This window comes from Rissa tridactyla, chromosome 12, assembly GCF_028500815.1.
Source record: "Rissa tridactyla isolate bRisTri1 chromosome 12, bRisTri1.patW.cur.20221130, whole genome shotgun sequence".
In the NCBI taxonomy this organism is placed as follows: Eukaryota; Metazoa; Chordata; class Aves; order Charadriiformes; family Laridae; genus Rissa; species Rissa tridactyla.
In genome coordinates, this window is record NC_071477.1 from 16,129,697 (window position 1) to 16,143,779 (window position 14,083).

Genomic DNA, 14,083 nt, shown 5'->3' on the forward strand with positions numbered 1-14,083 from the left:
GGTCAGCAGTTCAGCAGCTCAGCTAATCCCCCCAGTTCTATTCGACTAAGACGGCAGGAATGGGCTTGGTGGTAATGAAGGCTAATGGTAACGGAGTTGGTAAAGGTTCCAGGGGCCTGTTGGTGGAATTTGTGGGAAACAGGTAACCTGTTAATCACTTTGGAGTTGCGATTAAGTTCCTCCTAAAGCCGCGACCTGATTAGATTGTGCGAGTTTGGGGTAAAAGCTGAAGGTAAGCATTAAAAACACACAGTTCAAAAGACTTGAGGATGGCGAGGAAGGCTAAAGGCTGGTCCTGGTTAAATGATTTTCCTCTCGGGCGTTTTTTTTTGCTACCTTCCGGGCAGAATTGCAAGGGGGTTTGGGTGTTTTGGCTGATGAAACAGTAAAATGGGCGCCCAGCCGTGGGAAGAAGAGCAGAGTGTGGGAAAAGGGGGGACGAGGGAAGTGCCGTTGAGGAGTGGGCGTGTGGTTGGTGCAAGGCCCGGTGTGCGCAGGCCCTGGCAGTTGCCATCGAGCTTCTGCCGGTGGCTCGGCCAGTCCTCAAGGGTGGGTTTTTTGGGGCAAAGTTGGCCAGAAATGTGCGGAAATGCCCGGCCAAGCGCTGCCACGGAGCGTTGCCGGCCTCCCGCGTTCTACACAACATTCCGAAGCACTTGGTGCTCGGCGGTGGTGGCTCTTGCAGCTCGCTGCTCTTCTCAGAGTGAACCTGACCACTTGGGAGAGGTTTTGAGAAGGAAGAAACCCCCAATTTTCTTGCCCGATGGGGCCCAAGAGGACTCAGGAGGCAGAACGGTACCGTGGTGGTGCTGGAGAAGTTGTTAGAGGAGAGCGATTAGCGCTTTCCTGGGAAATAGGGGCCGTCTTTCTTACAGCTCCTCCCGTATGCGCGCGTTTCTCCTGCCGGAGCTGTTCCCCGCTCGCCTTCCTCACCTCCTCTTCCTCACGCTTTCAGGCGCATCAACATTGGAAGCCAATTCCAAGCGGAGCTTCCAGACCTCCAGGACCCAGCCCGTTTGGTAGAGGAGGAAGAGGGAGCGTCGCTGGTGTGGAAGCCCTGGGGCGACGTGGAAACCAACTCGGAGACGCAGGAGAAAGGTGTTTGGCTTTTTTTTTTCCTACCGCTTTTCTTCCACTTTCACCCCAGCCAGGGACAGGAGGGGTTGAAAATGCCACCTTTTTGGGCTTGTCTCCCTCCTTTTCTTGCCTGCGTTCCCGTTGGAGGGAAGGAGATGGCTGGGTTTTGGTGGGAGAGTGACTAAAGACTAACGGGCGATGCTCTCGGCAGCGTCTTGCATGAAAAAGGGGCGTTTGGAGCCCTCCCAGCTCATGAGCGGTGCCCTCGGGAGAGGGGAGGTTTCTCTCCGAGCTTTTAAACAGAGCTCTTTGGGGTACCGGACTTCTTTCTCTGCCTTTTCCTCGTCTGCGGTCTCTGCTGTGCTCATCCTGTTTTCCCTCCCTCTCCTATGACCCCTTTTCTGGAGCAAAACGTGACTTTTTGTGGGTTTTTGTTGCGTTTGTAGTTAGAAACCTGCTCCATTTGGCGTCTCCCAAGGGCGGGCCGGGGGGCCGGGTCAACGCGGAGCTGGCTCTGCATTGCCTGCACGAGGCTCAAGGCGACGTGCTGGTAAGAAGCGGCAATTTCTAATGAAGAACGGACTTTGCTCCTGGTTTGAGCTGGGAGTCGCTCCGAGTTTTCTATTGCGCGGGCGGGAGTCTCTTTGCCGAAGGCGCAGGAGGTTCTTGGATGTTGCCTGTCACGGCGTTAATGTGTCGTGGGCTTCCCGAGCCCTCTCCTGGTGCATCGCTAAGAGTTTGTTTTGATTCTGGGAGGATCTGGAGAATAGAATTGCTCCCGAATGAAGGGATATTGGCTAAAACCCGAGGTGTGTCCTCGATGAGCCCCGAGCGGGTCTGCTTTGCTCCCTCTTCTTGGAAGAAGGGATTTAACACCCCTGGGCTGGGCGTCTGCTGGGGCATGGCCAGGAGGAGGGAGAATTTCCCTTTTGGCTCCTCCTCTGGAGGAATTTAACTCTTTTTTTCCCTATGAAATCTGGCAGGAGGCGGCGGAGATGCTCCGTGCTGGGCCGCCTCGGAGACCCGAGTCCCATCCCCTGGCTGATTATCATTACACAGGTAAAGGAGGAGAACAGCTCCCGCCGTTCCCTTTGCTCTGATTGAATTGAGGCTTCCAAATGTTCTTTTGGGGTGGGGAAAAGAGTAGTTCTAATCCCTTTCCGGGGCTTTTGGAGGCGGGGGATGCCTATTGTAATAGTTTGGCTGTCGCTGGTTAATTCCTAGGCTCGGATACTTGGACACCGGTGGAGGAGCAATTGTTTAAAGAGGCTTTTTACCTGCATAAGAAGAATTTTCGCCTCATACAGAAGCAGGTAAAGCTGTTAGAGGGAGGCACAGCTCGTTAGCGTGGGCAGTTTCAACCCAGAAAGTCGTATTTTGAGTTGCGTGTTGGAATGCTGTTCTTAGGACGCTTCTTCATGCTAAAAAACCACCGGCACGAGACAAGTTTTTGCCCTCATGTGTGATGGCAAGGGACTATTTAATCTCTCTGGGAGAAAATAGCAGAGATATTAAAAGAATAACGACAGTTTGTGTGGTGAAACGGAGAATTCTGCCCTGAAAACGCTTCTTGACGGCGTTTTTCAGCAGGTGAAGGTTTCTTTTCTGTCCGAGCTCTCCTGGACGTTGCGTTGCGAGAAGCGCAGGAGAGACTCCTGGTCGATCTGCCCCTTGGGTATTTTACTGCCGCGTTTCCCTTATTAAGTGGCTCCTGGTTTTCCTCCCGGCAGATCCAGACTAAAAGCGTGTCTCAGTGTGTTGAATATTATTACACCTGGAAGAAGAAAACCCGTTTTGGCTGCACTCGGCCTCGCCTGATGCAGAAGAAGCGCCCGAGACGCCCGGAGGAGGAGGAAAAGGCTAAAGACGAGGTAGAAAAGCTGCTGGGGGAGGGATTTTTGTGCCAGCTTCCACTCCTCCATGAAGCCATCTGCGAAAACTTTCCTTAAAAACCAGCAGATTTGGTTCACAGAAATATTTGTAGCTTTGTGATGGCAGAAATGGGGTGACGGTGTCGTTTCGGTGCTTCGGAATTCCATGTTTTCAACCTGTCGGGGTAGATTTTTGTGGCGGAAGGCGCTGTTCTGCTTCAAATAGAGAACTAATAGGGCTTTTCTTTCAAGGTCTGGTCCTCCCAGAGGAATTAAAGTGTTTTTTTCTCGACTGTTTAGTGTTCGGAGTCCACCCGGCCGGGGTTGGGCTGATAAAATGTGGTACCTCCGGCACAAAAAATCCAATTCCTTTGCCGCCCGCGGCTGTTTCAAGCTATTTTTTACCTGATTTACAGGCCCTTTGCAGTGCAAAGAAGAGGCGGCACATCATCCCCAAGGAAAATCCAAAGTTGGGGAGTCAGGAAGAGAACCCCTGCAACGGCGGCAGCTCCTCCATCAATGCCGGTGCTTCCTGGTGCTGGGACGGCGGCGCCGGAGATCCGGGATTTTTCCCCTGCGGCGAGTGTGGAAGGTCAGCTCTTCCTTTTTCTTCTCAAAAGCGGCTGTTTTGGGGCTCAAAAAGCAGCCGTGGGGGCAGCGGGGGAGGGCAGCTGGAGGATTCCCCTTGCCCCGGGGCCGCTTGGCGGTTTTCATTGACTTTCAACCCCCCAAAAATGTGTGTTTTCGGAGTCGGGGAGACCCTCCACCGAGCCCTGAGGTTCAGAGCGGTGGCCCTCCCTTGTGCAAGAATCCCAGCGCGTCTCCTTTTTGACCAAAAACCCCTCAATTTCCGTGAGGATTTGGGGCCTGAGGCTTCCCCGCTCCACTCGCTCGCGCCGAGCAAAATGCCTCGCGTTTCAATTCAGCCTCATTTTAAGCGATGGCCCAATTAATTCTAATATGTTAATCGCCCACGATCTGTCCTGTTGAACCACCGACGTCGGAAACTCTGTCGTACCACGCAGCAAAGCGTAAGAGTTCCCAAAAGGAGGAATAACGGAGCTTGGTCTCACAAATTTACAAAAACGGCCAAAGACTTAAAAATGCCTTTCTTTTCTAACTTTCAGGGTGTTTGAGAAGATCCAGGGGAGAAACGCCCACATGAGATCCCATCGCCCCAAAGCTGGTGTTTAAAAGGGCCCCGGGAGCTCTTCTAAAGGGTGGCGAAGCCACAAAAGCCCCCGCATTCCGCTGACCTCCTCCCATAACACCTGGGAACTGACACCAAACCAACCCCGAGGCCAGTTTTTACCATTTTTCTGAAAACCCCCCAGCTTTTTCTCCGCATCCGGGCAGCGGCTGCGCTTTGAGGATTCAAGAAGACGCGGTCGCCCCCGCTCTAAAAAGAGAGGGAATGGGGGAAATGGCTCCAAAAGGGTCATCCTATTTAACAGCGTGTTTCCCTGCTGGTGGTGCGCAGCGTTTAAGATCTGGACTGCAGCGCCCTTTTGGTAGAGAGAAGGTTAGTTTTCGTGTGTGGATTTGTGTTGTAAATACTTGTCTACAGTTTGTTAATAGTTTTGTTGTTTGTTAATAGTTTTGTTAGTTGTTAATATTTTTGTTAGTTGTTCAGAGTTGTTAAGAGTTGTAAGAGTTGTTACTGGTTGTTAAGAGTTGTAGGTAGTTGTGTTGTTGTTAATAAAGAGTTGTGTTCCTGTTTTTCACACCCAAGCTCTGTGTGCATTTCTTGGGAGCCGCGGCCTTTGCAGAGTTGTGGTTCCAGTGTCTCGGGGATGGCGGCGCTGGAGGCGGCTGGGGGTAGTGGCACGGCCACCCCGGGGGTCCCTGTGCACAGATGGGGTGCGGCTGATGAAAGGGACGTCCCTGGGCACCAGCAGGGTTCATGGGCTGCTGGGGAGTGGGGTCCCCAAGACCAAAGGGGTCCCCAGCCAAGCATGGTCTCTGCCGTGATGCCATCAAAGCAGGCAGGAAACCTGCTGCTGGCCTTGCTGCTGGAGGGAAAGGAAAGGGAGGGACGGGGCACAAGCCAGGATGGGGCCGTAGAGCTGCAAAATGCAAACTGATCAGCCGAGGGCCATGACATCCTTGGGAATGGCTGGTACAAGGATGAGGGGAGAAGGTTTTGGAGCTGCAGGGGCTGATGTTTAATGGTGCGAACCTCCCCACGCTCGGGTCTTTGCTTCTGGTCCTGCCGTGCTTTACCCGGGGCCGTGCCCAGAGCCGAAGCCCGGAGCAAAGCCCTCCTTGCCCTCCGGCATTCCTGCTGCCGGCAGCGGCCCCGGGCCCTGGTCCCCACTCGGGGCGAGCCGTGGAGGGGGCAGCGCAGGCTGCGGGGGGCTTTGGGGAGAGGGAGCTGGTGCAGGGGTGCGGTGGGCGCAGGGTGTCGGGGTGCGGGGAGCCGTGGGTGCCGGCAGAGTGGCGAGGGGGGGCGATGCCGTGCGGGCCGGGGGTGCGGGATGCGGGGAGCCGCGGGGGGCCGGGGCTGCGGGCACGGGGCTGCCGCCGGGCGCTCGGGAGCCGCGGCCCCGCCCGCCCCCTCATTAGCCGCGGCTCATTAGCGCCTCATTAGCGGCGGCCGGGGCGTGGTGCCCTCCCCGCGGAGGCGGTCGGGGAGCGCTGCCGGCCATGGGGGTTGCGGGCGGCGGCGCCCCGCCGTGCTGCTCCTGTCCCTGGGGGAGGCTGCCCGGGCGGGGGTCGGGCTGTGGGGGCCGGGCTGCGGAGGGGCCGCTGCCTGGGGTGCGGAGTCGGGGGGCGATGCGGGGTCCCCTCTCTCCGTGTGGCTGGGTCGGGGCTGTGTGTGTGTGTCCGGTGGGTGTCGGCTGGCGGAGCCGAGCTGTCCGTGCCCCCCCGGCTGTCAAGGCTCCCCTGGACACAGAGGCTTCAGCCAGGGACTCGCAGGTGTCCGGGCTGTCCCAGGGTCAGGCGCTGCAGGGAGCAGCCTGCACCCGGTCTCCACTCGGATCCTGCTGCCCAAAGCCATCCTTCTCCCTTCCCCCCCGCATGCTGAGACCCTTCCTGCGAGAGCTTTCCTCCTTGTGGCTTGAGTTGAGCTCACCCCTGGTGTTGGTGAGTTTGTAGCGAGTGCCCCAAGATGATGGTGTTGGGAGGGCATTAACTTCAGCAGAGCTGTAACAATCCCAGATGAGCTGGGTAACGAGGGTGGTGTTGGGCGGGTTTGGGGAAAGGTCTGCTTAAAGAGCAATCGAGCAGAAGGGGCAAGGTGGGGGGCAAGTGGGAAGTCAGCAATAAAATATTTGCGGGGATGACTGGGGGCATCTTTTTGTGCCCGGCAGTGAGTTGTGGGGAGCGCAAAGGAGTTGCGAGGAGCTGCAGGGAGCAATGAAGGGAAAGCCCCGGTGCCTTGGCTCGGAGGAAAGGTGCCAGGGCAAGGCGGGGGCCGAGTGCCCGGTGGGTCAGGCTTCCCAAGGTGCTGCCGAGCCCCCCGCGGGCTGGGAGGGGAAGGCATCGCCCTCAGCGGTGGGGTGGAGGCTGCGGGACGCGCTCCTTGGTGCCAGCCCCGCTGGCTGGCATGTGTCAGGGCTGAGGCGGGCGGGGGACAACCGGGACGGGACGGGGGGTGGCAGCGGGGGGGGTCTCAACAAGCCGGGACGAGGTGCCGCTGCCGAGGCAAGCGGAGGGTCCTCAGCCCTGCTGCCTGCCCCAGCCAAAATATGGAACTTTGGTTGTTGCCAGAAGGGGAAAACACTTCAGCAAAACTCTTTTGCTCAAGGAGAATGGAAAACATAGTACTGCTCGTTTTTTGAAAATGTCTTTATTTGGTGCTTGCATTCTTCTGCCAGCAAACGTGCCGATGGGAGGTTGTCTGTGACCTGCTCTTTATTGCCCCTTCTCCACGGGACAGGCTGGCTCGGGATGAAAATTCTCTCTGGGCTGAGGCCCCAGAGATGCAGAATCCCCCCCAGGTTGGTGTCGGGAGTGGGGTTGCTGCCCACTGGCGAAAGGAGGAGGTGAGGGGGGAGGAGGAGGGATGAGCACTCTCACCATTGGCTGGGGAAATGACTTGTTTATTTTTTGCTCACAGGTGCAGGAATGAAGAGTTTTGGTGCCCCCGCAGCAGCCCTGGCCGGCAAAGGGCTGAGATAAGGGGCAGAGCCCCGACTGCGCTGCAGAGCCGGGGGTCCCAGGCTCATCCACCAGCGCAGCAGGAGCTTTGCTTCGCCAGGTCCAGTTCTCCCGACCCTGCTCTGCACGGGCTGCTCGCCCCCACGGGCTGCTCAGGGGAGGGGTTTAAGGCTGCAGAAGGTGGGTTCGCTCCGAGTCCTGCCAAACGGCAGAGAGCTGCTGATTCCTGGGTGTAGTGTCCCCTGACAGGAGAGGTCAAGAAGGGGACCCTTTCCACTGCACAAGGAATGCAGAAAGTGTAGGCAGCCCTACAGGGAGGCCCCAAGGGTCCTTGTGCCCATCACCTGTTACTGGGAACCACTGAAAAGAGTCTGTCTCCATCCTCTTTAAACCCACCCTTTAGATACTTGGCAACATTAATAAGGTCTCCCCTCAGCCTTCTCTTCTCCAGGCTAAAGAGTCCCAGCTCTCTCAGCCTTTCCTCATAAGGGAGATGCTCCAATGCCTCCATCGTCTTTGTTGCCCTGCGCTGGACTCTCTCCAGCCGTTCCCTGTCTCTCTTGAACTGGGGAGCCCAGAACTGGACACAGTACTCCAGTTGTGGCCTCACCAGTGCAGAGTAGAGGGGGAGAATGACCTCCCTGGACCTGCTGGCCACACTCTTCCCTGTGCAGCCCAGAATTCCGTTGGCCGCCTTGGCGACAAGGGCACATTGCTTGCTCGTGGATAATTTACTGGTCGTCTTCCCTGTCTGCTCGTTTTCTGGGACTTGGGGATGTGGCCTTCTCCTGAGCTTTTTAGGAGTTCCTCCTTGAAGTGAGACCAGCCTTCCTGGGCACCTTTGCCCTTCAGGACTGTCCCCCAAGGGACACTCTCAACCATGCTCCTAAGCAGGCCAAAGTTTGCCCTTCGGAAACCTTCGGGAACCGCTCTCGGGAAACGTCTAAATTATCCCTGGCACCCTCAGAGACACCCCACTCCCACAAGGAGTCAGACAAGGAGTCAGACAGCTGAAGGTGGGGGGGTTGAGGTAGGAGGCAGCTTTCCACCAGTTTTAAGCTGTGCTCCTGAAGCGGTGTTTGTGAAGATGGTTATGGGCTTGGAGGGGCTTGGTTTGTGGATTTGTTTTGCCTTAAGTGTATTACCCTTCAGGGTAACGCTTTCTGTGGCAGCTGGAAACAGTCCTTCTTGTACACCAAACCCAACCCCGTATTTGGAAGGGGCATTTTGGCTGCTGCAATGTGCGTTTTCTTCCCTGGGTGACACTCGGCCCCAAGCATACACAGCCTTTCACTTTGGCACATTCTTGTCCCCCTGGCTGAAAGAGTCTGTATTTTCACGGGTTGAATGCTTCCTCAGCCCACCACAGGCCATAATGACTGTGCCTTTACAGACCACTTCCCTTGCTCACTGCTTTCAGATTTGAGCATCGAAGCCATGGAGGGAGCAGGAGAGCAGCAGCTGGAGGTAGAGCACAACCTGTTTAAGCAGCAGTGGGATAAAGGTGGCAATCGCGTGACTCCAGGGGCCGAGAGACACGGTAAGGCGCTCTTCTGCCTTTCTTGGGCAGATGCTCTGGTCGTCCTGCCATCACTGTGTGCCTGGTTTGGCTTTCACGGGAACAAGGGACAGCTGACGAGCATTTAAACACCTTTAAGGTGTTTAAAACTGAAACACCTTAAGGTTGAACCTTAAACACGTTTAAGGCACATTTAAGGCACGTTTAAGGCACGCAAGTCTAAAAAGAGAGGGAATGGGGGAAATGGCCCCAAAAGGGTCATCCTATTTAACAGCGTGTTTCCCTGCTGGTGGTGCGCAGCGTTTAAGATCTGGACTGCAGCGCCCTTTTGGTAAAGATAAGGTTAGTTTTCGTGTGTGGATTTTCGTTTACTTCTTAAATTTGGTTGGTGAGTTTTCAAGTTCTTGCCCCGCTCCAGCTTTTTGCGCGATCATTAAAGGCTTTAAAACTCGTTGCGCTGGTTCCGGGGCAGCAGAATCGGGGTGGTTAAAGGTGTTGGGTGGCCGTGAGGCGTCTCGGTCCTATTTCAAGCACCCGTTGCATGTTTATTTTATTAATTGGTGCTCATTTGCATAAATTAACGTGGCATTTGGGAGGGAACGTGGAGAGTTTGATTAGTTGAAGGGAGGAAATGGAAAGAAAGGCGTCTTGTCTCTACCGACGGTATAAAAAAGGCTGGTTTGTTTTTTTTTTTTTGTTTTGTTTTGTTTCCGGGCCACCACATTTTCATGGCTTTGTTTAATTTTTGTTGAATCTTCATGTCCATTAGAGGGGGAAAAAAAATAAAAGTCTGTATTTTGGTTCTGTTTTTCTCTGGAAAGGACCAATGCTCAGGTCTGGGCCTCCATCAGCTCCTTTCCCCAGAGCAGAAGGCGGGTGGGAACGTTCTCCTTTGGCTTCTCAAGGCTTGTATTTTTCCAAAGAAACCTCAAAGTAACGTTTTTATCTAGCCCTTAAGGATTCCCAAGGGAAAGCGGCTGCCTTCCGAAAACGAAGACGGGCCTCCCAGGAAGGCCGGAGTCAGCGGCAGCCCTGCCAGCTGGGAGGACGGGGAGTTTTTAACCAACAAAACCCGGGGGCTGTTTCCTTTTCAAAAAAGAACCAGAGGTGGCTGTTTCAGCGCTGAGTGATTTTTTTTTTTTAATTCCATCTGAGGGATGAGTTTTGAGCAGTTTGGCTCCGGAGGGGGGGTGAGAAAGCGAGTGCCGGGAGGCGGTGGCACATTGTTGAATAATTACTAAAATGGCCTAAATATAGCATTGTTTAGACATTAAGGAAAGTTATAAAATCAAAAGGCTTCTGAGGTAGAATACAGCCACAGCTGGCATGCGAAGAATGCGACATCTGCGGTTCCGTATACAAGGTTGTTTGCGAAGCTACAGGAGGAATGGAACGGAACGCGATCATTCCGTGGCCTTGCCTTGTGACGAAGAGCAGATACGGGAACGAGATGCTGCTACAGAACTGATAAGCTGCCTACTCTCTACCCTGAGCCAACATTTCATCAAATGTTGATCAAATGGTGTCCTTTGTGCGAACTTTGCTCATTACAATGTACCAAAACACGCCTCCATCCCGGAGGCTACCTGCTTCCAAGGTGAGACCACTCCTCCTTGAGTACACCAATCCTAGTAAAAGTGTTAATGACTAAAGTCACTCAAACTCCACGTTGAAGATAAAAAAATAGTATAAAAATAGCCCGAGAGAGGGGGGATATCGGGGAAGACACCATCACGAACCAGTCAAGGAGAACTCCATCAGTGACGTCCGGGACCAGTCGACGGGCTGGGCCTTTCTTCCCCCCATAGGGGCGCCTTTGGGTAAGAGTCAGAATATACCGAGTGTGTCCTCGGGGAACTTAGAAATCTCTCTAGAGAATCTCTCTCCTGCATTTATAGCCAGGCCGTATTGTTTATAACTTTGTCGCGTGTTTTGTGTACTTAACAACACCTTTATTTGCACGTGCTTTGCAGACAGCGTATTTATCACCGGCAATCCTAAGAACCTCTATATCTGTTGTTTAAATAAACTGCACTGTTTAAGTAGCCGGTCGTTTCGGTTTCTCGCTGAACGTGACCAAAGACTCGAGAGAGGCCGTGCTAGTTCAGGAGCACGACTAGACTGAAGGTGCGGTCCACTGTTAGCGTATCCAAACCGTAACAGTTTAATACATATTAAACGCGACTGGACTGATCGTGGCGAATTGGGCATCACTCAGAATTTAAACCCAGCCGCACCCGGCCTCCCACCTGGGTGAGGAGTGTCAGAACGCAAGGGGGGTTATCTTCCGCCAAAACCGCTTTGTCCCTTTTCACGCAGCAGAGGTGTCCCTGCCCAGGGCAGGGGGGTGGCACTGAATGGTCTGTAAGGTCCCTTCCAACCGGAACTGTTCTGTGATTCTCAATCTTGTACAGAACACTTTACGTTAAAGCTTGGTTGAATTGTATATAGAAGTGTGCGCTTCCGCACTGGTACCTGGTTTTGGTGTATTGTAGGAATATTGTCGTTTTCATTTCTGTTCAGAAATGTACATTTACGCGATTTCTAGGAGTGCGACCCACATACTGCTTACAGACGGCACGCGCGGATGGCAGTCTGACTCCCTTTTGTTTTCAGATCTCCCTATGACTTTATCTAGCTGCCGCCTTGGACTAGTTATCTGTTGGATAATCCCGTGTCAGTTGCTAGATCTGGAGCATAAAGTGGTTGGTTTTTTTCAGTTCTGGGATTACTTACAAAGAACGTTGTAATTCTGAAATGCTCCAGTGCTGTCTCCTACTGTTCGTAACATTGCTTTGATGATCCTGGCTATAGCATATACGCTTTCAAATTGACAAAAAATTCTCATCCTGTTAAAGACTGGATGTAGCAGGACAGGTTTGCTGCCCCAAAACGTGACCCTTCCATGATCCAAGGTCAAGAACAAGGACACTCTAAAGCCCATTTCACTGAAGGCCATCAGCCCACTGTGATGTAGGTCAGAGCATTGGGAAGATTAAATAACCAGTTTGTCAGTTCTCAGGTGCCTCTGAGGCACAGTTACTTGCTACACAGTACAAAAGATTAAAAAAAAAAGCTCGATCTGCGCTTGCAACTCATTTCACCATCGGTTTGAGCAAGACACACGTATCCAGAGGCCTGAGGTGTAACCCAGCGATTACAAGGATTAAATACTGAACAGCACGATCCGTGCAAGCCCAGCAATGTATTTCCCACCACGAAAGGAATCGGTTCTGACACGTTGTTATCACTGAATAACTGTAACTGGGTTAACGTTGCTGGAAAGGACCAGAGCCATCTACAGACGTCAAGAAGGGTCTAAAGAAGATAGTTATCAGCGGCCTGCAGAAAACAAGTTGCAAGCAGAAAGCGGTGGATAAATACAGAGTATACAAGGAAAACTACTGGGTATACAAGGAAAGTATACAAGAGTATACAAGGAAAACTACAAGGTCCAACAACCTGCTGCTTAATAGCAACAGATAAATACCAAAAGGGTATTAGATGCCCTAGGTACCTAGATGCCCACCGCCTGCAAGATAAAACTGACACCAGACCAGGGCGTAACCAAAAGGAATACGCCACAGTTCATATTGCATATGCAACATACGCAGCTTCAGAGAGTTACAAGAGGCTTAACTGAAAAGAAAATCAGTTCTGTTTTACCTCCAACCAGGACACTCTACGTGCACTGACCTCCAGACACTGTCCCACAGGCCTTCAAGGCACCTCTAGGAACAGCTGATGGCATTTGTGCTCACTCAGGTTTATCCCAGCACCCCCCAGACCTTCATGTCCCTCCCAGGAGCCTGGCTGTGCAAGGACACTGCTGTGTGCTCCCACCCTGCGCACTCACTCACGTTTGCTCTTCACTGATGTTCCTTCTCCTGGGCACGTTACTGGCCGTGTGCTTGAGAGGCATTTTGGGACGAGACCTGAGCCCTGACGCGATCCCCTCGTTATGATGGAAATGCTGTTTTGGAGGCCAGCTCTGTCACAGAAGTGCTCATTCCCTGTCCCTGCCTGCAGCCACAGGACCACCACACAACAAAACTGTCACCAAGCTTCAAGAGCACTCAAGCCTTATACCAAGAGAGGAGCTAAGAAGGAGAGCGCTGAAGTGGAAAGGGAGCAGCTCTGGGAAGACCAAGCGCTGGTGCTCCTTGACAGTGCTCCTTGACAGTGCTCCGGTGCCGGGACTCTTTTCCCCTCCAGCTCTGCACGCAGGATCTGCCCCTGCAGCTCTAGAGAAGGTCTCAAAGGAAGGATCTCAGACAAATAATTCATTGGAAGGTCCTTTATTTTGTTAAAACAGAGAGGGAGGGTGGCTCCTCCTTTACACAGTCTCTGGGTCACACAGAAGGTGGATAAATACGTAATTAGAAATGGCACAAATAATGACATTTCTCTGTGGACAATATTATAATATAGAAAACAAAGCAAAAATACCCCAAACTCACAACCAAAACCAACCTGCAATGAGGTCCATTAGGAGTGATTTGCAGAAGACGACAAGCAGTTTAATGCCTCTGAAAGCATCCAGTTATCAGTTTCCACACTGCATCCTTGAGCTGCTGGTTCCTCATGCTGTAGATGAAGGGGTTCACTGCTGGAGGCACCACGGAGTACAGAACTGCTGTCACCAGATCCAGGGATGGGGAGGAGAGGAAGGGGGGCTTCAAGTGGGCAAACACTGCAGTGCTGACAAGCAGGGAGACCACGGCCAGGTGAGGGAGGCACGTGGAAAAGGCTTTGTGCCGTCCCTGCTCAGAGGGGATCCTCAGCACGGCCCTGAAGATCTGCACATAGGACACCACGATGAAAACAAAACAACCAAAGCCCAAACAGACACTGACCACAAGAAGCCCAACTTCCCTGAGGTAGGCGTGTGAGCAGGAGAGCTTGAGGATCTGGGGGATTTCACAGAAGAACTGGTAAATAGCATTGCCCTGGCAGAGGGGCAGTGAAAATGTATTGGCCGTGTGCAGCAGAGCAGTGAGAAAGCCACTGCCCCAGGCAGCTGCTGCCATGTGGACACAAGCTCTGCTGCCCAGGAGGGTGCCGTAGTGCAGGGGTTTGCAGATGGCCACGTAGCGGTCGTAGGCCATAACGGTGAGAAGAAAATACTCAGCTGACATAAAAAACAAAAAGAAAAAAAGCTGGGAAGCACATCCTGAGGAGGAAATGGTCCTTGTATCCCACAGCGAATTGGCCATGGATTTGGGGAGAGTGGTGGAGATGGAGCCCAGGTCAAGAACAGAGAGGTTGAGGAGGAAGAAGTACATGGGGGTGTGGAGGTGATGGTCCCAGGCTACGGCGGTGATGATGAGGCCGTTGCCCAGGAGGGCAGCCAGGTAGATGCCCAGGAAGAGCCAGAAGTGCAAGAGCTGCAGCTCCCGCGTGTCTGCGAATGCCAGGAGGAGGAACTGGGTGATGGAGCTGCTGTTGGACATTTGCTGTTTCTTGTCATGGGGGCTCTGTGCAAAGAAGGAAAAACACAGGGAAAAATTAG

The 14,083-nt window shown here is 53.3% G+C and overlaps 1 protein-coding gene across 1 annotated transcript; it reads right to left on the bottom strand.

Moving 5' to 3' along the window:
• Positions 1-11,090: 11,090 nt before the first annotated feature.
• Positions 11,091-14,024, bottom strand: LOC128916578 (olfactory receptor 14A16-like). The gene is made up of 2 exons (XM_054218480.1): positions 13,129-14,024; positions 11,091-11,115 (listed from the first exon to the last, which is right to left on the bottom strand). The coding sequence occupies exons 1-2, from the start codon at positions 14,022-14,024 to the stop codon at positions 11,091-11,093; spliced, it is 921 nt and encodes a 306-aa protein (XP_054074455.1).
• Between the last annotated feature and the right edge of the window lie 59 nt (positions 14,025-14,083).